This window comes from Sciurus carolinensis, chromosome 2 (assembly GCF_902686445.1).
Source record: "Sciurus carolinensis chromosome 2, mSciCar1.2, whole genome shotgun sequence".
Classification (NCBI taxonomy): domain Eukaryota; kingdom Metazoa; phylum Chordata; class Mammalia; order Rodentia; family Sciuridae; genus Sciurus; species Sciurus carolinensis.
In genome coordinates this window covers 87,699,429-87,721,844 of record NC_062214.1, presented here as the reverse complement: position 1 = coordinate 87,721,844, position 22,416 = coordinate 87,699,429, and the positions used below count along the sequence as shown (strand labels likewise).

The following is a 22,416-nucleotide window of genomic DNA, read 5'->3' as shown; positions in this document are numbered from 1 at the left end:
TGCAGTGGGTGTGTGGCTGAGGGCTCCCTGGCGTCTGCTGTTTACTTGGTAGGCCATTCTGACCACCCCCTACCTGGGGCTGCCACTCCTCTATTGGGCCTTTATGTTCCTCTTCTAGGTTTCCCTTTTGGATTGCATGTTGCTTCAAATAAAATCGCTAACAACATATGGCCTGTTATGATTCTCTTTTCCCAAACTCTGCCATTTTGTATATTTGTGACACACTGCAGATTTTGTGAAGATTGCTTCATAATATTTGTTTACCATCTGCTGCACTCTATTTGGTATCTTGCTAGGATTTTTTCCTCCATTTTAAGTGACATTAACAAAATCCAGCCAGTACATAGACTTTCTGGTTCTACTTTTGCTTCCCTAATGTGCTGGAAAATCATATTACTATGCTCCAGGCAACTAGAGAAGCCTGGAATTCTCATTGTGAACCAGTGTGTCAGATCTGTCCCCTCCTCCCATTTCTTGGTTATATCCAGTAATGCTTTTTTGGTCAGATGGCAAAGAACCTTCATGTATACGACAGAGAGAATTCAAATTATTTTTCTGCTTCTTTCCACTTAGTTGGTGTTCTTCACCAACACATTTATGTTGGCACTCTTTGTGCCATTTTACTAAGTTTTTATGATTTATAGTTCCAGCTGGTGTAATTTTTATAGTTAACCCAGTTTGATAGGCAATCAGCCAGAACATTTGCTGGATGCGTTGTATATGTCTAACTTTTGTTTAGAAAAGTATTTTAGGGTACTGTCATACTACATTGCTTGGTGTGTGTTTTTGCTTTCTTGCCCTTCACTTTCTCTTCATCCTCATCAGGTGTTTTTAGAGAAAAGTGCATTCTCATTTTGTAAGGTGAATACTTCGTGCGGGCTGCCATCCAGGGGTCAGAGATAGTTTCAATTTTTCTTTTTGGCCCAAACCACCTGTCTTCTCAAGGGGATGGTTATTCCCCCCGCCCCCCCAGTCTCTTCTTTGATAAGAGCAGGGAGTTTTGAGTCTTAATTAGGCAACCAAGCACACATTATTCAAAAGGGAAACAGACCCCCAAAGAAAACCAAGACCCACATAAATTCATGTCTCTTGTTAACTCATAAGAACTGTCAAACACTGTGTCACATAAAGCCCTATTTTATCCCCAGGCTTTATTGGAATGCTTCCTTCAGTCTGCCTGTAGTCTTCTTCGCCTTAGAGTCAGACCCTCCTGGGCAGCACCAGCCCTCTGCTGCTAGGTTGGCAGCAGAACCTCAGTTTTCTTTCTGCTTAAAGCATGTGCTTTGCTTGTTTCCTGGCTGCTTTCTATGGAACTGCTCTGCAAGACATTATTCTGCTAGCCCACATCCCTCAGGTTTTTAAAAAATTTTCCCCACTGAAATAATCCCTCAGGGGGTTTTGTAGAAGTCTAGAATTCCAGAATATTTTATCTTAAGTAGCCTTAGTTAAATCAAGACTGACTTTGAGAACTTAAAAGAACTCTCTCCCTCTCATCTTGATTTAGAGAGATTGTGAGTTAAGTGATATTTTTGGAATTTGTGTCCTATCTTTAAAGACTGTAAAAAGACTTTTTGCCTGTTTACTAAACTCTATGCACCTCCTCATGCAAACAGTACCTTATCAAGATCTGGTGTATATTGAAATTTGAATATAAGCAGTCCCTTTGTGACCATCATCTCTATAGCTAGCTCTGGTACAGAAATGAGATTTATAAAAAACTACTTCCTTCAGGCTGGAACAGTGTTTGACCTGGTTTTAAAGCAAAAATGTAAAGTGCTCTCATGTGTGATAATGATAATATATAACATTATACTCTTTCATAATGTAGCTGTTTTTTCCTTTGTTCCCTGTATTTTTAAGAAAACTTTCAACTTAGCCTTGATAATGTTAGTTTCTAGAACCTCTACAGAAGCTCCTTTTTTCTGTTTCTACAGCTGGAATGACCCTTTCCCAGTTTGGCCCTAGAGAATCTACACCTAAAATGAAAGAAAGAAAAAGTGCTGGTTGCTGTGTTGCACTTTATGTGTGTAGTGTCCCCCAGGAGAGTACATAGGAATGTGCCTTCTTCCTTACTTGAAGAGACCAGTATGTGCCTTTTACCCTGAGAACAAGTGGCCTTTACTAGTGGAATACCAGTAGTGGCTCTTGATAACACCTATTTAGACAGGGTGATTGATAATACTGATTCTCATTAAGTTGGGGAAATCTGTAGAACGAACCAGGATCCAGGATCTAGAAGCAAATGCTTTGGAAAGAAGACCTGTGTGGGAGCTGTTGCTTGGTCACTGAGTGGGCTGGCCGAGTGCTGCTTTCCTTCCTGTGGTCACATGTTGGTTGCTGAGAGGAAAAGGAGTAGTAGCATTTTGCTTGGCGATAGGCTGATTGAGAGAGAGCACAGGCTCCTTTCCAGGATCCCTATGACCTGGTCAACAGGCAGGGGGACATCATTTGAACTGTGCCTGAACAGGAGGGTGACTGCAGATATGTGAAAGGAGAAGGTGCATGTGTTGAACTCAGTCAGCCTGTTCTTCCATTAGTGTCCTTGGAGCATGCTGTGCTTGCTTGTTCTCTTTGTGGTGAGAGATGTCTGGTTTGCCTGGCTTGGGATTGGGACATTCTCTGCATCTAATCCGATTGACAGTTGTGTACCCAGAAGTGAACAACAACAACAAAATAATATTTATTGTTTAGCTTGCACCCCAGTGCTGAGGTGTCCTGCCCAGAGCCTGCCCCTTCCCAGTTGTCACCTTGGGAGGCTACGTGTATTGCTTGAGTATGTTTTTGGCAGTTTTCTTTCAACTGTGCATTTAGAATCTGCCACATAGACTGTCAGGTATTCTCATTGTTGACAAAATTTTATCTTCAGGCAGATGAAGTATCTAACTAAATATTTAGGAATAACCATATTTAGAAATAGCCACAAGTCATTCTGAATGCAACTGGCAGATGGAGTGGGTAGGTAATCAGACCAGCAATTTCATTTTGGGTTAAAAATGAGGCCTGATATTCTCAAATGGTTTATCATCAGGTTCTTAAAGCAGTTTTTGAAGAAATATGTCAGAACTACTCTCTTTAAGATAATTATTGAAATAATAACATTATTTCTGATGAGACCTCCTTGAAGATCTCATTCAAACGTATACTTTTTGGTTATGCATTTTGTAAAGTCGTATTATCCTCTAGTCTTAGGACTGTTATTTCAAAATAAAGTGACTTCCCATTTATTGCTGCCTGTGATAGAGAGTACCCAACACAAATGAAACTGGAAAGAGTGTTGCTAGGCAGCAATAGGGAAGTGGGGAGACCTGGTCTGGAGTTGCTTTGCAAGTTGACCTTGCACCAGTTCCCAGGCTCTTCTTTTGTAAAAAGGGAATGATAATAATGATCACTTCCACATCATAGGATTGTGCTGAGGGTTTTGAGGCAATATGGCTTATGAAGTACAAATTATGGTGCCTTACATGTAGTAATATTCAGTAAATGTTAGCTGTTTTAAACATGCTATTGAGATGTCGTTAGATGACTTGAGAGACAAGAAGAAATAGAAGGGAATAGGATGCCATTTGGGAAATAAAGTACCAATAGTAGAACAAGACTGGTCTTTGGTTTTGAAAATTCTCCCTAAAAACCTGTTTTGTCATACTCCAGTTATATTTACTTTAACCTTGACCTATGTCATGAATGATATGAACAGTATTTTGATTTTTCAGCTCTCCCTAAATTTTGTTCTCTTTTGAGATTCTGATTATGTTCTAAACCAAACCAAAGCAAACCAAATGGAAAGCTAATAATCCCAACATCCTCCAAAAATATGGTATTAAGGGTTTGGGTTGTCAAGTTGTCAAAAACCAGTTGTATTATTTTTCCATGCAGCATGGTTTTTGTATGATAAAAGAATGCACATCTTACCACTTGGACTATGTTCCTTTTTAAACAGATGAAGATGAAGATGGTGATAGAATTACAGTGAGAAGTGATGAAGAAATGAAGGCAATGCTGTCATATGTAAGTGTATTACAAATGAGGATGGTTGTAACTAAAACTGTTAATGTGATGGAGCTTGCTGTTTCTTGGTCATAGTGAAAACATGTAAGTAAATCACAATTGCCATAACATTTTTCCACATAGTAATACATAAGGTTTTCAAAGATTTCCCTACGTGAAAGTTGAGGGCATTTCTTTTCAAAAGACACTGATCATATCATGAACATTAAGAATAATGCATCTTAATGACTTTTGCATTAGGTATGGTGCAGACTAAATGGACTATCAATTTCCTGTATTTTTTATGCAGTACTTAAAGTAACGGCTCATTAAAAATGAACCCCTGGGCTCTAAAAATTTTTCAAAATCTACTTTCAACTGAGATCTCTTTCACCCTTCCAGACTATAGTTATAATGTAGCTGCAGGCTTAATATGGATATAGGATTTAAAGATGTATTATGGGTTATTTTATGCACAACCCATTCTCTTACCCATACCCCAAAACAAACCACAGAGTCACTTACTGAATCAAAGACATGTGAATATATCCTGAAATAAACTTTTTTTTTTTTTGTATTTCAAATTTCAGTGAACATTTGTATTAACACTTGTCTGTGACAGAAATAAATAAGCAAGCGAAAAGGACACATTTCTAGAGCTTGAAAAATTCAACAATGATGAAGAGACATAGCTTTCCTGAGCCCTGATTTGAGCTTTCATCCCAAGTTTTATTTTATTTTATCTAAGTTTGGAATCTGTTTACAAAAATATTTTCCAGTGGTCTGGAGGGTGTTGTAGTGAAAGTGGGAGATCACAGCTCTGTGCTGGCTTCCTGGCCTCAGGCAAATCACTTAACCTTTCAGTGCTGTAGTTGCCTCATCTGTCAATTGCAGATAATAATACTTGTCCTTTCTACTGCACAGGGTCATTGTAGTGATCAAATGGGATAATAGATGTGAAAGCCCTTTGAAAAGTTAAAAGTTCTGCAAAAATGCAACGTGGTATTGGGGTAGAAATGATGGAATCAGGGCCCTTGCATTTCATTGAGACTCTAATCATAGCCAGTAGTTAGGTTGTAGGATTCTGACAGACTTCATCTTCAACCAGGACATTGTTTCATTGTAATGAAAACTGTAAACTATCTGTATGGGTTTGGGCCAATAGTTTTAATTTAGGGTAGGAGGAAAGAGAACAAGAAGGATGGCATGATTAACAGAGCGTTGCATTCCAACCAGCACAGAGTAGGAAAAGTCAATTTCCCATTGACTTCCCATTAACTTATGTGGGAGTCTTTGTGTACTGAGAATTTAGAGAATTTAGAGCTGAACTCATCAGTACTTGAAAGGCAAAGTAGGATCATCTTCAGAAAGGTCTAGCACTAGTATTGATAGATTGACTAACTCTCCTGGGAATGTGACATTCTTATTTTTAGAAAAAACACACACACAGATGGGTTCTACTTTTCTCACTTCTGTGACAGAGAACAGACATCAATATGTTTTCATTATGTATTCAACATACCCACACATAAAAGTCACATACTTTTTAGAAGATCATAACTAATTGTGCTTTTCAAGAAATGATGGAGAATGTGATTGTAGGGATAACAATAATCATTTCCCTCTCTGAGTGCATTCTGTGTAAATTAAATGCTCGAGTTGTTTCTTCTTTTTTTAAAATTTAATAATCTCTCTGAGATAGACACTACCATCCCTGTTTTATAAATGAGGGAAGTATGGTTGAGAGACATGCCCAAGGTCTTAGAACTAGTTTCGAAATACTGAATTTAAGTTCAGCCTCTCCTAACACCAAAACCTGCACTCACTCATAGTTTTCCACTGCCTCTCTGCTGTCCACTGTCTTGCAAATTTGTACTGGGATTTTTTTTTTTTTTTTTTTTTTTTATTATTGTAAACAAATGGGATACATGTTGTTTCTCTGTACATGGCGTAAAGGCATACCATTTGTGTAATCATAAATTTACATAGGGTAATGTTGTTTGTTTTTTTTTAATTTAATCACCATTAATAAATTCCAAGAGATTTGTGTTTTATAATGCCTTAACTGTAGTATTTTTTCAAATGGAATGTTTAAGTATTTTGTGTTGTAGAAAAATATTGCTCATGATCACATAACCTTACCTTACAGGTCCTTAAATTTAGAAGTTCCCATGCTTTCTCAAGAGGTACTTTGTAGTCTGAAAAGAGATCATTCACTTCACTTATACCCAGATGTTTGACTTTTATGAATGAATCAGTTTTTCATTTTCAGGTTAGGGGACAGACTGAGACATGGTAATTTTTAGTTTTGCCTAAGAGAAACACTAACAAAATAAGTAAACTAATAAAAATTATTTATTATCATTATTTTATTAGCAGAGAAAAATAGTGGTAGTTTTTTCTTATTTTTCTGTGGATGGTTGAAAACTTTTTCATGAATTGTCACTGATCCATGGATTGTGGTTTGGCTGTTTGGATCAGAATTTTCTCATTATTCACCTAACAAAAATAAATGTATAGATGGGAACCTGAGTCCCATTCTCAAATTTTAATGTATTAAGATAGAGCTCTGATTTTCTGATGCTGTTTCAGAGAAAAAAAAAATTTGTGTGTGTGCTTAAAATGGAACCCAAGGCCTTGTACATGTTAGGCAAGTACTCTATCACTCAGCAAAATATTTTGAAGTGAATTGAAAATATCGCTGAGAGAGAACATGTTTTAAGTCGTTTAAAACGTAAATGGATTTCCTTTTCCTCGTCTCACTGTTGCCCCTGCCATTGTATATCCTTTGTTTTGTAGAGTCAAGGCTCTCAATAAACATTTAAAAAAAAATTTTTTTTTAGTTGTCAATGGATCTTTTATTTTATTTATTTATATGTGGTGCTGAGTATCAAACCCAGGGCCTCACACATGCCAGGCAAGCGCTCTACCACTGAGCCTCAACTCCAGCCCCTCAATAAACATTTAAAAGGTAAAGAGTAGTTTACAGAAAGCACAAACTGCATGGACCTGCTGTCATTTTGGTCTCTCTTGGTTCCTGTGGTTGGAAATTCCTTGGGGTTCAGTTTTGCCATAAAGTAACCCATTTGGATCTAATTTTACAATAGATTTTGGTAAGTGGTCCTCATGATTACTAACCTGTTATTAAAATGTTGCATTGGTCTTTGTTTCTTAGCTTTAGTTTGGCTCTGAGTGAGTTCAATTTCATGTAGTAGCATAGGGAAGATACTAATGGAGGACCATCTTTCTATTGTAAAAATGAAGCAGCTTAGATTTTCATATGGAATTCACCTTAGTATTTATTTTAAAGCCACATGAGGAAAACAAAAGTAGAGACATTTTTACCATTAGTCCTTTAATCATTCTTTCCCACTGATTACAAAGGGTAAATGAATATATAGTCCAGAGCTCTGTATTAAGAATTGGAAAAAAAATGCAACATCTAAGTTAAAACTTGTGAAATTATTTTTTTCCCCTTTAGATGCAAGCATTTTCTGTCTTTGGGCAAACACAAGTGTAAGTTTTTATCAGTAATTCAAATAGATTTTTGTATTAGACTTGAAAATGTTGCCTTTTTAATTGAAAACTTATCAATTATTTAAATCACTAGCTGCCTGAGGCTGTTAATTTTATGAGTGCTATAATAATGGCATACAGTGGTTTTTGATACATGTGACACGTGGAATATTGTGGTCATAAGGATTTGTCATGACAATAGGTTGTTGTGCGCTGTTAAATAATAACCTACATACTAAACCAAAGTCGATTGTCACACATTAGTACCATTTTATGTAAGTTATTTACAAGTTATATTCTTTTCTTCATTCGATATATTTTTAAGAGATAATGAGAAGAAAACAAAGCTATAATAAATTGTCTTTTAAGAAAATGTAAAGTAATTTGGTCTCCAAGGAGATATTTAATGTATTGAAAGAATTCAGCAGCCAAGTGTTATTGCAGCGCCATTGTGAGAGCTCTCTGCGTTTTGTTATGAGTTTGTGTTAATCAACAATCTGTTTTTATAGCGTAGTTTCTTGTAAGTTATGTTGTTAGAATATTCCGCTTCTGGGATCCTGGCTTTTCCTCTGACACCATTGTATCTTTTTAATTCCTCCATAAAGTATTTTTTTAATTAGAATTTGAAATGCTTTATTAGAAAAAAATACACACAACCTACATTTTCTGAAAACTAAATACCTGATCATTGCCAATTATTTAAAGGACCCTGTTAAATATTCTTTTAATGTAGTTTAAATATTGTTGTTGTGCTTGTTTCCCCTCTCATTTTCTAAAAACATTGGAAATGGTGTGCTGCTTCTCTCCTTCTGTCAGTTCATACTTGTTGTCTGTAGTGCTGTTGAGGCCTGCTTCTAGGAGGGGGTTATTTTAATGCTAACCTCTTTTTTGTGGGTGATCATTCATTGAAGAATTCAGCATCTTGCTGTGATAAATACGTTTACATTTGTTTCTGCTATATCCTGTGTCTAGTTAAGGGTGGATTTTGCACCTGGTTCTGTGGATGCTGAGAGGCTTCTATGAATGGAGCATAGTATTAACAAGAATAATTTTCTTCATTTTGCCCACTCTCTCTTTATACCATTTTCCCACATTGCCAGAGGAGTATGGGGTGAGTTTTACTGTAATGCCTCCCATTATGGCCAAGACCTTGCATTTTAATGGAGTGTAAGTATTCCCTTTGGTATACTTGACCATAGAGTACCTTGTTAGACCCTGGGTACCATGAGGGGAAAGTACTTTTGACCTGTGGAGCACCCTATAAATAGGGCCGTGATTAGCTTTTTCCTAGTATGTATAACTTGGAGATTGCCTCTAAAAACAAACAGTTACTCAGGTAGGGTTGGAAGGGAACCTTAAAGATCTTGTCTACTTCTTTGATTTTTCAGGTACATTGAGCGCAACTGAGATCAGATTCAGAGTTGCGTCGGAGGCCACTTGGCTAGTTAATGGGAGACCTGGGCACATACTCCCAGTGTCTTCACAGCTGCCTGTGTTAAGTCAGGTTTTTGTTTTGATATCTACTAAAGTTTTGCTGAAGAAGCTTTGCAAATACTCCTTTTATCCTGGTGGTAAGAAATATGCTTTTTACTAGAATGCCAGTGCACCTGAGTTTAAACAAGAATGTAAAAAAATACCGTATGGGTTTCTCAAGTGTTAAAAATCTTATTCTTACTGACAGGGCTGAGTTTTACCATGAAATTTGTTGCTCATTTAGGACTTGAATGTTTAACAACCCTAGGGTCTTTGCTATCAAAAAGTTTTCTTCCAAGAGCAGAAAGGTTGGGCTCTCATTTTCTACATGGTGCTTCTGTGTCTACCACATATTACTTAGGACCGTATTTGAACTTACTGAGAGGTACAAAATCAGCCCAGCCTTCAGTGAATGCTGAGTCCCTAATTCAGTGAATACATCTGAACAGCTGATACAGTGTATTCTTCAGGTAGGGCAGAGAAATGATGAAAAGAGCAAGAAAGGGAAACCGAAGCAAATCATCTGTTTTGGGAACTATTTATTTACTCAAGTAACAACAGGTTCCAAGTCATAAGTAAAGTATTTTGTTTTGTTTTCTTATCCTTGTTTTTTGTGGCAGATATTTTAATTTTCTTCTCCATGTCATCTGGTACATTTGGATGTCTTTGAAATAGTGATAAAAATGCAGCATCCCCATCTTTAGCTCCTATTGTGAAAAGAGTTGGAGCACGTTTGGTGGTGAGGCACAGAAGCATACTCAAATTTGCCTTAACAAGTGATTTATTAGGCAGCTTTTGGAAGCAAAGGAAAAGCACAATCAGGCCCCAGCCTGCGTGCACCAGGGCACTTTGGTGACTGCTGGAACAGGAGTTTTTGAACCACCAATATTTTGTCATCTTATGGCTCTGCTCTTAGTTTAGCTCCATCTCTGTGGAGGGGCGAGTGCAGCCTGTTTACAAAGGAATGTCCCACTCTATCTGTTGCCTCCCTGGCCTGGTGGACCTGTTTTATTTAAGTGGAAGATTCCCTGAAGCTACTCTTTAAACATCAACATTAGAAGGATTGTAGAATCCGGCAGCCTAGAAATTGGGTGAAAGGTCAGTGTAGACTGCCTCAGGCTAACCATGATGAGGACTCCGAAAGCTTCAGCGGGAGAGAATCCCAGAAGTTCTGGACCCATTGCTGTATACAATTTTAAACTCCCACTGCCAATGGACATTACCTTAAACTTAGCCAAGTTGAATTTCATCTGCTGTTGGCTGCCCAAACTTCTATTAAGACCATCTGGAGCTCCCAAAAGTCCTTTACTGTTTTACTATCCGAAACAAATAGTGTCATCATCAAACTTGGCCAACTTGCTGTCATTTTCACTTTTAAATCATTAATAAATGTATCCAGTAACAGTGGCCTATACACAGATCCCAGAGTTGTTCCCTGTTGACCTTTTCACTGGAAGACATTCTTTGTGATTTTCCTTCTCATCATGTATTCAGTCCATGGCCACATGTGGGCCCTTAGTCTAGAGTCAGTTAAAGAAGAGCTGTGCACATTGTCATCTCCCTGAGGCAGGACAGTAATTATTAGGGAGCTGGGAGACCTGAAGCCAGGTGAGGAAATGTAACTACTGATTTGGTGTGCAAACTAGATTGGCTTCATGTATTTTTGACTACTGGGACAGTTGTGTTTTGTGAGAGGTTAGCATCACAGAGGAAAAATCTCTTAATGTAGAGTATAAGAAGTAATTGAAAGAAGGCATAACTGATGACATGTCTAAGGAGTGTTGGAATCGAATTTGTAGCCTGTTTGACAGAGTTAACATTGTTGGGTTCTTCACTGGGAAAACTAATAAATTAACTATGGACTGCAAATAGTTGGTTAGTTTATTGATTATTGCTGTAATTACTGACTGAGCTACATATAATGGGGTATACTTGCAGTATTGACAAAAGAGGAATTTGAAAATTTTATCATTAGTAGGAAAAAACCAGTGTGCATATTCCTCTTAAGTGAAAAAACTCCACCAATTATTTTGTCTGTTAGAAGACGTGTTAAGGAGAGATTTAGAAACCTGTCCCCTTATAAATTTAGGGAAGAACATTAAAGAGACCTGATGAGTCCTCTGTGAGTAAGTTCAAAGGTTGGGCCTGTGAGAGCGGTTCTCATACTTCCTTCCTGGGAAGACCTGTGCAGCGCCTGCTCCGTGCTGGGCACCATAGAGCAGTGGTCTCCAAAGGTTTTGGAGACTCGTGCACTTTAAAAATCTGAGGGATCTTCTTTAATCTTTTCCAAGAAAATTCACATAAGGCAACATCATACATACAATTTGAACTTTTAGGATCTCCTAAAGCCCATTTAGATCCCAGGTTAATACTTCTGCCATATGAGATAATAAAATACACAAGACAAGGTCCCTTGATGAGCTTCCAAAAGAGAAACAATCTTTCTCTTGATACCCTACTACTTTATTTTATTATTCATAATATTGTAGCGATTATGGGCAAGGTAGGTGATACTGACCCAACCTTAATAAACCAATGAGTTAAATTACCTCTATATTTGGTCCAGACATTTCAGTGATCTTGTTGAGTGGTTTCCATCACCCTGTCATCATGAACACTTTTCTTCTGGGTACTCTTGCCTGGAGGTGGGAGATTCAGAACACTGTGCCCTGTTTCAAGGACTTTGTAAGAAGGTATCCCAAATAGCAGCTCTTTTAATTTTGATCTTCTTAGTACCTTTATAAGGTCAGCAATGTAGGTGTTTTTACCATATTTACTATTGAGGATACTGAGGCACTACTATGCGCCTTTCTCTAGGTCATACAACTAGTAAACAGAGACCTGGGTGGGGCGGCCTGAACTCACTTGCTTGCTGATTTACTCACTCACCTGTACAGCCAGTTTCCACAGAGCAGTGCTCACTAGATGGCAGCATTCTGGCCAAGCGCTGTGCTGGTTGGGGAGGCACTGTGGGCACACAGTTTGTGCCCTCCAGGACCTCCTAGTTCTGCTGGGAGAGTCACAGAAAGGAAATGGAGACCAGTATGAGAGGAAGAGGATCCATCATTAGCAGGCAGGGTGATAAATGATAGGGTATGCTTAGGCAGTAGTTGCTCTGTGAGCACAAAGGTCCACCTAATCTAGCTTGGGGCAGAGGAAGCTTCTTAACTGGGAAGGGTGTTCACAGGGACAGTGTGCTTCAGGGTTTAGTGGTGGTGGGTGCCCGGTGAATTCAGAGGAGCTGCCTGCAAGATTCAGTCTGTTTGGGCAGTGGGGAGGGAGGCAGGCCAGATCTTGGGGGCCTTAGCTTGAGGGTGTGGGAGATGATAGGGCCACATCCCTTTTCTCTGGAGGGTGGCTGTGGGGAGAAAGGTTCAAAGCAAAGCACAGAAGCTATTTAGGTGGCTATTTTATGTGAAAGACAGTGGTGGCCACAAGACTGTTGAGAAGGTAATAGATTTGGGAAGTGGGGAGGATGTGTTAATAAAGCCTGGTGATGGAATGTGGGAAAGGAGGAAGGAGATGGTCTGAATTACTTCGATTTCTGGTTTGGAAAAATGGGCTGACATAGCAAACCCAGGCAGCAGAAGACCCCTCAGGGTCTGAGGGAGAGATGGGAAAGGAGGGAATTTAATTTTGGATCTGTTGCATTAGAGGAGGCTCAAGACAACCAATGGGATATGTTCCGAATCTTAGGAGAGAAATCTGGGCTGGAAATAAAGATTTGTGATTCATCAGCTCCTAATTAGTCTCAATGACTCCTTTGGTAATTGAAACCTTTGAAGTGGCGGAAGTAACTCAAGGAGAGTCTGTAATGAGAAGGGAAGGTCGGTGAAAGACCATGGGGAACTCTGCACTTAAAGGAGAGCTGGGCAAAGGGTCACTCACAGGAAGCTGAGAGCAGTGGTTGGAGAGGTGGGTGGAAAGCTAAGGGGTGCCAAAGACAGTGGGAGGTCACCATCAGTGCAGATGGCTTTGTGCTGCGTCCCCAGCCAGGGCATAGAGCTGAACCCACACAGGGCACAAGTGACAAAACCAGAACTCTCCACCTGCTCAGCAGCCTATCCAGCAGTCCTATTTATTTAGTTAAATGTTTGTGGAATGAGAAATAGGAGATAACCTACCTTTTAACTCTCAAATAGTAAACATGCATTTTGTTTTCTGAGAGCACGAATATTTTTCTTTGTTTACTGGTAAATCTTTTGCTTCATCTGTTAAGTGGAGGGGATGATATCCTAGAATGCACAGGGGCTTGAGAATTGAGTGAGGAACGTGGGTTTGGAGTGCTGAGCTTGACACACACAGCTATTCAGTGGGCGAGAGTTGTTTCTGTCTCTGCCTTCATCTCTGCAGTGCTGGGGATGGAACCCAGGCCTGAGCATGCTAGGCAAGCACTCCACCACTGAGCCACATCCCCAGCCCTCTCTCTCTTAATAAAGAACTTATGCCATGTAAAATTAAACTGTGTTGTTTTGGAACTCAAGTTTTTTATACAGCAGATTTCCTTGAAGGAAAAAAAAATTTAATTATTGATTGAATTGTACTGTTATAATTAGAATTAGGTTCATAACAAATAGGAACACTGTCTGATAAACTCTCAAACAAAACAAAGCCAAAAATTGTTCTTGTTATCCCCTTGTTGAATCTGGCCTTCTGTTTGAAATTAATTAGATTTTGGATAACTATGCTAAACTTTGTCACATCCTTATTAAAATTGCTTAAGGATTTGAAGAACATCTCAGAGGGACTCTGAAACTAATCTGAGTCTGGTACTGGAGATTCCATTAGCAATTGCAAAACTGATTAATCTTTTACCCAGTTAGCTTATTGATTATTGCTGCAATTACTGCATGTGACAGATTATGCAAGGGATAGTATAGAAGACACATTTTAGAACTGCTGCTCATATATTCAGTTTCAGCACGGTATTCTATACTTTTTACACATATTTTTGCATTTTTGAATGCTAGAACATGTCTAAGGTGGAAAGTTCTGTGCTTAATACTGCTTTGCTCTTAGAGGTTCACTTTTTCATTTCTAACTAATATTGCATTACAGTTTAAAGTGCCTTCTAATTCTTTTACTTTTGGTTTAATTTTTTATACTTTTATTAGTTATAGATAAACACAATATCTTTATTTTATTTATTTTATGTAGTACTGAGGATCAAACCCTGAGTCTCACATGTGTGAGGCAAGTGCTACACCACTGAGCCATAACCCCAGCCCACTTTTAGTTTAATTTCGAGCCATAAAATAACCCTATGTGATAGTCAGGGTAGATATTCTTATACTAATTTGAAGAAAACAAATGTTCTGTAAAGTTAAATATTTCTAGAGGGTTACACAAGTTCATGAGTGACAGAATCAAGATTTAACCCCATTTCAATCAAAAATTTTTGTTGAACACCTACTATGTGCAGAACTTTGTGTTGGGGTAATAAAAACCAAGGCAGGACTATAGAGGTTAAGATAAAGAAGTTGTTTGGATAACTGCAAGTTGTGGCCCCTTTACTGTTGCTGATCATTTTGTCGCTTTTCTGTTCAGGCCCTGTATCTTGGCATGGAAGGTTTAGGGTTTTTGTTGTTGTTTTTTTGTTATGTTTGTTTTCTCTTTTGTTTCTGGGTAGTAGAAGCCTTGCCTTTGTCATCACTAATTGTTTTTATCACTATTTAAAATCAAATTGGAGGGGCTGAGGTTGTGGCTTAGTGGTAGAGCACCGCCTTGCACATATGAGGCACTGGGTTTGATCCCCAGTACCACATAAAATAAATAAATAAGATAAAGGTATTGTGTTCATCTACAACGAAAAAAAATTGGAGAGAAAATCCTTAAAGAATATACTAAAAAGACAGGGAGAGAGAATCACGATCTGAAAATGTCTTGCTTTGCATTTTATTAGTTGATGTCTTGTTCTCACATGAGTCTTACAGCAGTCCTCTGGGTAGCCCTCATCTTCATTTACAACTGTTACTTTTTTGGGATCATGTGCTAGGATTCGGCTAGTACTCTGACCCCTGGGGCTGAGCCCTCTCACTCCTCCTCCAAGTGCCTTGCTCATCTTACTGGGCAGCAAAGCCTGGTGGTCTGGTGGGACTGCCCTGTGCTGAAAGGAACCACACATGTGCCACATTTTATCCTGGTCCAGTAGGGAACACTGCATCTGCAGTGACCTGAACTCTGAGGCCTAATATCTTCTTGGTGTCCACTGGCCCTCATCAGACCTGCTTCTTACAGGTCAACTGTGGGCAGTAAGTCCACATCGCGGGCTTGGTCACCACCCTTCGTGGTGTGTCCTTTATGGTGAATTTGCTCTGTGGAACACAGGATCCCTCATTAATACACAGACTGAACTTCCTGTCAGCAGAAGGAAATAGACTTGGATTTGGAAGTGTTGTTTAAAAAAAAAAAAATCTAACTGCTCTAGAGAAACCAGTAAGTATCTGATAAAATATCATTACTGTGATTAAGTTAATCATACTACAAATCCTATTACAAAGATTATTGTAATCATAGATTGCTTAAAAATTCTCACAATGGTTATAAAAGTATATGTTGTTTGCCAGTTGAGTCTGCACAGGTCTAAAATGAAAGGAAACCATTTTTATTTATTTATTTTGTGAGGTAAATAAATAAAGTTGGAAAACAGGTCAATTTCATGCATGCAAGGTTTTATAGTAGGAAAAAAATGCATTGCACCTATTCTGACCCTTTACATTTGAGGTTATTTGTTTTCAAACTTGACCCCAAGCACCAGTTTCAGACAACTCTATAATTAATTTGTTAGATAAAGCATAAGGATATATATTTTTTTAATTTCTAGAATGGTGGTAAAGTAACTGGAATTACTAACCTATTGTACATAGCAGTTAATTAAAGAAAAGCATTAACCATAGGAGAATACCACCACTGCTGTTGTCTTGTATCAGTATAAAAAGGCAGTAATTTTTTTGACAGCCACTGATTGGAAAGTTGCTTGCAGCCTTTCAGAAGCAAGGGGGTACATGCTGTGGATCAATAACCGGCAAATTTCCCATTAAAAAGAATACCTGAGCAATGTTCCAAATAGCCACTGGCATCTTAATTTTCCATGGAAACCTCAAATACTTGTGTGCTGAGGACAAGTCATTTTCGGACAATTTTTCCAGACTACTTGTTAACAGTTATTGCTGTCCCAAAAGGTTGACAGCCAACATGATTGATATTTCACTTACTTGTCATCACTATTTGAGTAATGGCGAGTGCTGTATTTCTGTGGTTTTGAGGAACAGAACCTCCTGAAAGACATGCCTTAGTGTGTATTCATAGACGTGCTGCATGTGTTTATGCTGTATGTATATAAGCTTTTAGTTCCATAGGAGGAGAGAATCGCTTTCCTTCACAGTTTGAAAGACTTGAAGAGCAGGGTATACTTCTTTCAGTCCATAATTATAAAAAATTCACCCTTACCTTAGTTGTTGGCTGTGGCGAAAGGCTTAGACTTATTAACTTATGATTCCCAAGATGATGTAGAATTTTATGACTCCCCTTTATTTCTAAGGAAGAAAGCCTTGATCTTACAATAATTTTAATGTCCATAAAATAGGAAGATATATATATCTTCTAGAAAGAAACTTTTATAGAATGTCAGCAAATGATGACAATCAAGGAGTATGTTTCTTGAAAATGTGCAAATAATATGTTTTAAGTATAGAAACAGCAAGGACGAAGAGGAGTTCTGCTCTTTGACAGCCCCTCAAAGTACAGAATCAGTGGTTTTCATTGTTGGTATTTTTCCATCGAGAACATCATTTTATTGTTTATCCAGCATCAAGATAAGTGAGAGCACAGTAGCCACCCCCAAGTTAGGTGGACACCTGTGTACCAACTAGCATATTAAGGAAATGGGAATCAGGCCCAGTACAAACTACTTAATGATTTGTGTTTTTAAAGTATTTGTGTTTTACTTAGAACCATATTTTCTGTGTCCAGAATTTTACAGTGAAATTTGGTCTATTGTAAAGTATTTATAAAGCTAACACATAAAAGGTATGTTTGCTTGAAATTATACTCACTTTTATCATATTAATCTTAGCATTTTTTGGATGAGTCATATCTTGCTTGATGGTTCCACAGTCTCTGTGACTTAGCTTTTCACTCTCTGTATGTTTTGTACTCAAATGTGCATAATGTTTGATTAACTAGCCAATAGTTCAAAGCCAGATAGGAATCTTTGTCATTTTGCCTTGCAGAATCCAGGAGTAAAGGACAACAGGCAATTTGAGAATTTTCAATTAAAATGCTTTTTGTGTCATTTTAAATATATATCACTAAAATTTTCTTAAATCAGTCCTGGGGTTGTAACTCAGTGGTTGAGTGCTTGTCTAGTATGTATGAGGCACTGGGTTCAATTCTCAGCACCACATATAAATAAGTAAAATAAAGGTCCATTGACAACTACATATATATACATATATATATATGACATATATATATATTGCACTCCCTCTGGCCGCAGAGAGACACGACAAATGTCTGAAGCTTTGGAAGTTTATTATGCACAGTCCCTCTTCTACACTTCTCTTACTCCCAGCTTCCGCGCACTCCCAGCTTCTCTTCTCTCAGCTTCTTCTTACTCCCAGCTTCCGCGCACTCCCAGCTTCCAGCTCAGCTCAGCTTCAGCCTCCGCCTCTCTACTCTCCCACCCACCAGGCTTATATACACTTCAACCAATCAGGGGAGAGTACACGAGGTAAACGCGGACAGCTGCAAGCATAGGATAGGTACACGAGGGGGGCATGCTCTAATCACATCGTTAACTAGCCAATCATTGGAATTCGCTGGTGTTTACTGTATAGCTGGCCGCTTTTGGCTCAGCGTCAGGCGCCATCTTGACCGTGCCCAAGGCTGGGGGTCCCGGAAACCCCGACATATATACACATATATACATATATATGACATATATATATGACATATATATATGACAACTACATATATATACATATATATATACACATATATATGTATAAATTTTTTTCTCAAATAAAAAACTAATATGTAGTCTTAATACTTGTAAAGATAAATGGCAGTATAGAGAATAATGTTGTATGGGACTTTCAGTCCTGAATAGATTCACTGTAGTAATTTCAGTATACAAGAAAGGGGAAAGTATTCTCAAGGCTGATCTGTGTATAGCAAAAGTCTACAACAGTAATATGAGTTAAACAACCCCTAAGTGTCTGTTCCAGTATTCATACATTACTGAGTAATCTCTTTCTGTAATCTCTTTGCAGTATTATTCCACAGTAATGGAACAGCAAGTAAATGGACAGTTAATAGAGCCTCTGCAGATATTTCCAAGAGGTAATGTTGAACAAATTCTAATCAACAATGATTATTTCAGCAAACTGTTTCATCAACAGTTATGTTTTCCAAAGGTTTAAATGAACATAACATGATGTTTAGCTCTTAATTTGAAAAAACAAAAGAAGTATTCATTATCGTGGGGATTGCAGGCTATATTATAGTTATAGCAGATAAAATATCTAATTTACTAGAGTAAATTAAACTAACTAGATTGTTTTTGTTTTTGAAGTACATACTTACATTCGCTTAAAGAACTCTTTGGGGGTCTGCATGGTTTCTAAACCAAGGCAAATGAATGACTTTCACTCTGGATATTTGTAAATCGTGGCTCACAATGGTGGCCATAGCTGTTGTTGAGGAAAAAACCTTCCGCTAGTGTTGCCGCTAAAATGTGCAGCGGGGGTTAGGAGAGAAATGTGGGTAGAATGTTTGGTGCTTGGGTTTGGGAGGAGATATTTTTTAAATAATACAAAATCTTCTTAAATGGAAATTTGATTGTCAGGTTGTCAGAAATAAGAGCTGATGAGAGTGAGTCTCAGTGAATCACCTGGAAAAATAATTCCCTTTTAGGTTTGTCAGCACTAGCTTTGTATCAGATAAGATTATTCAACTGTGTCTAAATGTTCGCTCAAAATTTGAATAATGGTGAAAAAGAGCAGTTTAATTATATAAACCATTAAGTCTTTTACCCGTCATATATTGCCCCACTTGGAATCCATGTTTTCTAACTAATGGAACAGATAAGGAAATTCTCTAAGTAACTCTTCTAGAAATAACTTAATTGAAATAATTAAAAGTTAAACTTACCTTCGTTAACTAATACTGTACAAATAATCATGGTATGAGTTTTCCAATTAAACATTCTAGACTTTCATTACCTGTAACTCTCTGAAGTTTGAATGGCTCAATTAACCAGTAGGCTCCTATTTGCAGTGATAAAGTCTCCAAAGGCAGCTAGCATGGCCAGCCCCTGAGAAGAGCTGGGTTCAAGAGTAACACTGTTTCCAGTGTTTGTGTGGGCAGCAGGATCAGGAGTGCTCTTATGTTATTAGTAGTCACTTATTAAAGTGCTAAGGAAGGGAATAAAATTAGGCCATTTAACACGAATGATGTCCAAACAATGATTATGATTAATTCAGTTCTGTTGTACTTGAAGTCTGATTATCAAAACAAGGAAAAGAGAGAGAAATGTTGCCATTTCTGTGTATTAGGCTACTAACAAGATGCAGATTATTTCTTAATGTTCTCAGTGAGTGGGGAATTTGGGCACATTTCAGAATTATTTTTCTATAAGGAGTGGGTTTTTTTTTTTTTTATAAACTGAGAATTTCCGTTAATTGCTTCAGAACTCTTTTTAGCCAACTAAGTACAGTATCCTGGAGAATTATAGTTTCAATGCCATAGGCTCTTTTTTCTTTGTTTTCTTTTTCTTTATTTTATTTTTTTTTCTTTTGATACCAGGGGTTGAAGCCAGGGGCTCTTAACCACTGAGCCATATCCCCAACCCTTTTTATTTTTATTTTTCAAATCACAGGGTTTTGCTAAGTTGCTTAGGGCCTTGTTAAGTTGCTGAGATTGACTTTGAACTTGTGATCCTCCTGCCTCAGCCTCCAAGCTGCTGGGATTACCATAATGTGCCACTGTGCCCAGCTGTTTTCTTTTCAGTGAAATATTTATTTTTCTTCATTTGAAATCTTTTCAAGCTCAGTTTGTTTTCTTTCAGTTCACTGTTCATACCATTGTGCCCTGCCCATGGTAGTGACAACCATTTTCAGAATCTGCTCTGTTCAGGCACTGATATTGCCCTGTGTGTCATTTCTGTTCCCCCCAACAGAGAATAGTACCTCTTGGGTGTTATTGCTTCTGTTTTATGGATGAACTGTTGAAGTTCAGAGATGTTAAGTAACTTCAGAGTCATACAGCGTATAAGTGGTTAACACACTCTTTGAGTAAGGATTTTCTTTTAACTATAATTTGCTTAAAGTGGAAAGACTTATCAATTAAAGTACTATTATGCAGGCATGAGAGTAGTTCAGAGGGTTTGGTGTAAAGGTGGGGAGATGAATATAGTGTGAGGAGAGGATACTCCCATGGAGTTCTAGCACAAAACATACTAACTGTAAGAAACAATTAAATATAGCCTTTCCAAGTCAAATGTACAGAGTTCAAAGTATGAGAATGTAGAGGGAGAGATTGAATTTCAAAACATGAAACCCAGTTTCCCATCATTGTTTTTTGTATGCTGTATTATAACACTAGTTTCTTATAATTTTTTGCTTTTTTCTACCTGTCTATGCCATGTCATATGTAGATAAGTGAGATTATGAAATATACACAAGAATATAGAAATATTAGGCATATTACCTGGGTCTAACTGATTAATTGGAGGCCCTCAAATCTTAGCTTCTGTGACTAGGCCCCAAGTAAAAAAGAATCTTTAACCAGCAGCGGTGGCTCACACCTGTAATCCCAGTGACTTAGGAGGCTGAGGGAAGAGTGTTGCAAGTCCAAGACTTGAAATTATTGAGGACCTCAGCAGCTTAGCAAGACCCTTTCTCCAAGTACAAAATAGAAAGGGCTAAGGATAAATCTTAGTGTTAGAATGCCCCTGGGTTCAATCCTCAAAACCAGAAGAAAAAGGGAAAAAACTTTTTAGGTTCAACAAATTGAAAGGACAGGAAAAAATGATTCTGTTTTAGTAATATGTTCTACTCCTTCCAAGTAGCACAGTTAGTTACCTCGGATCATAATTTCCATCTCATGGCCAGGTCTTTCCTGCAATTAAAAGATATGTTAGATCTTGGTAAGTATGAACATTCACTAGCATTACAGTAACTTCTGCCTCCCTAGGTTTTTTTGAATGCTGTCTAGATTTCCAGTTGTAAAGATTGGGGAAAGCAATTGAGGAACAAAGCAGATGTTAAGATTAGAGTTAAGAGCTGGTGCCAGTCTCTCATCCTTGGTCAGTTATTTTCTTGTACTAAATGAAGTTTTATGAATATACTGGTCACTTAAGTGGAAAGATTTTGAAGTATTGTCTTAGGAAGCACTGATGGACCTTCAAGGACTAGGCATCAAATGTATGTGACTGTTGTTTTATTCAAAAAGTCGATTTCCATTTTAAGGAAAGAAGATTAGGAGTCTTGATTTGAATGTATTTTAGAAGGATAAGTAAAACCCTTTATTATGGTTTAGCTCTATTTTCTAGGAAAATAAGATAGTAAATTTGAAAATTTGAATTTACTTGAAGTACACAAAATGAAAACAACTCACGCTTTATAATTATTACCTATATCTTATTATTAAGCAGCTCTATTTCTTGTCAGACACAGGAAAAATACATGTACGTTGAAAGGAGCCAAAAAAAAAAAAAAAAAAAAATCAAATTCATCCTTCCCCAAACAATCAATCAAAATTGACAGCCCCTTTGTAGGGCACCTTAGTTTTCAAATGGAAGCAGTTCATAGCATGGGCAGGAAGCTTTTTATTTTTAACATTTGATAAAGACGCATTTGCTGAATTGGAAAAGTAGTAACCTCTATCTCAAGATGGTGTCAGAAAATTCATATTATTTTGCATTTCTCTATCGTTTGTCCTAAATATTAGCAGGTGTCAAGATTTGCAAAAAATGTAATGAAATTAGTTACGTATCTGTATTTTAATGAATTTGACTGTTCATGGCTGTATAAACTAGTAGTGCTCAAACTTGTATATTCCATCTTGGAGTCTCTAGCTATCTTTTGGAATTCAAAGATCCTTCTCCCACTCCACTTCCAAAAACAAAACAAAAATTTAAAAAACTTAGCTATTTTCAAAGTAGTTTAAGCTATAGCAGATATACAATGCAATAGAGTGAGGAAAGATTACAGAAATTTGAATTATGAAATGAATCTAATCATTTTAGCTCAGTTAACTTGATTTTTATGTTTTAAGCAGAAATTGGAATTTATATGAGGCGGTGTCAGAAAGCTCTTTGCATTTATAAATGCTCACTCCTGCAAGTTAAAACCCTGGTTCATAATTCCCACTTTGGGTCTTGGGAGCCACTTTTCAATCATTTCTCTCTGCTAATTTTGGTGTCACCCTCATTTCTTTTTA

At 37.7% G+C, this 22,416-nt stretch overlaps 1 protein-coding gene across 5 annotated transcripts in view; it reads left to right on the top strand.

Annotated features, from left to right (window-relative positions):
- The window catches only part of Map2k5 (mitogen-activated protein kinase kinase 5), a 232,700-nt gene that overhangs the window by 14,796 nt on the left and 195,488 nt on the right, over positions 1 to 22,416 (top strand). For all 5 annotated transcript variants that reach the window (XR_007106679.1, XM_047537347.1, XM_047537354.1 and 2 more), the window contains 2 exons: positions 3,938 to 4,005; positions 18,246 to 18,315. Coding sequence is in view for 4 of the 5 variants with exons in the window: in XM_047537347.1 (XP_047393303.1) it covers positions 3,938 to 4,005; positions 18,246 to 18,315 (138 nt within the window). In the remaining variant the exon portion in view is untranslated. The remainder of the gene's footprint in view (positions 1 to 3,937; positions 4,006 to 18,245; positions 18,316 to 22,416) is intronic.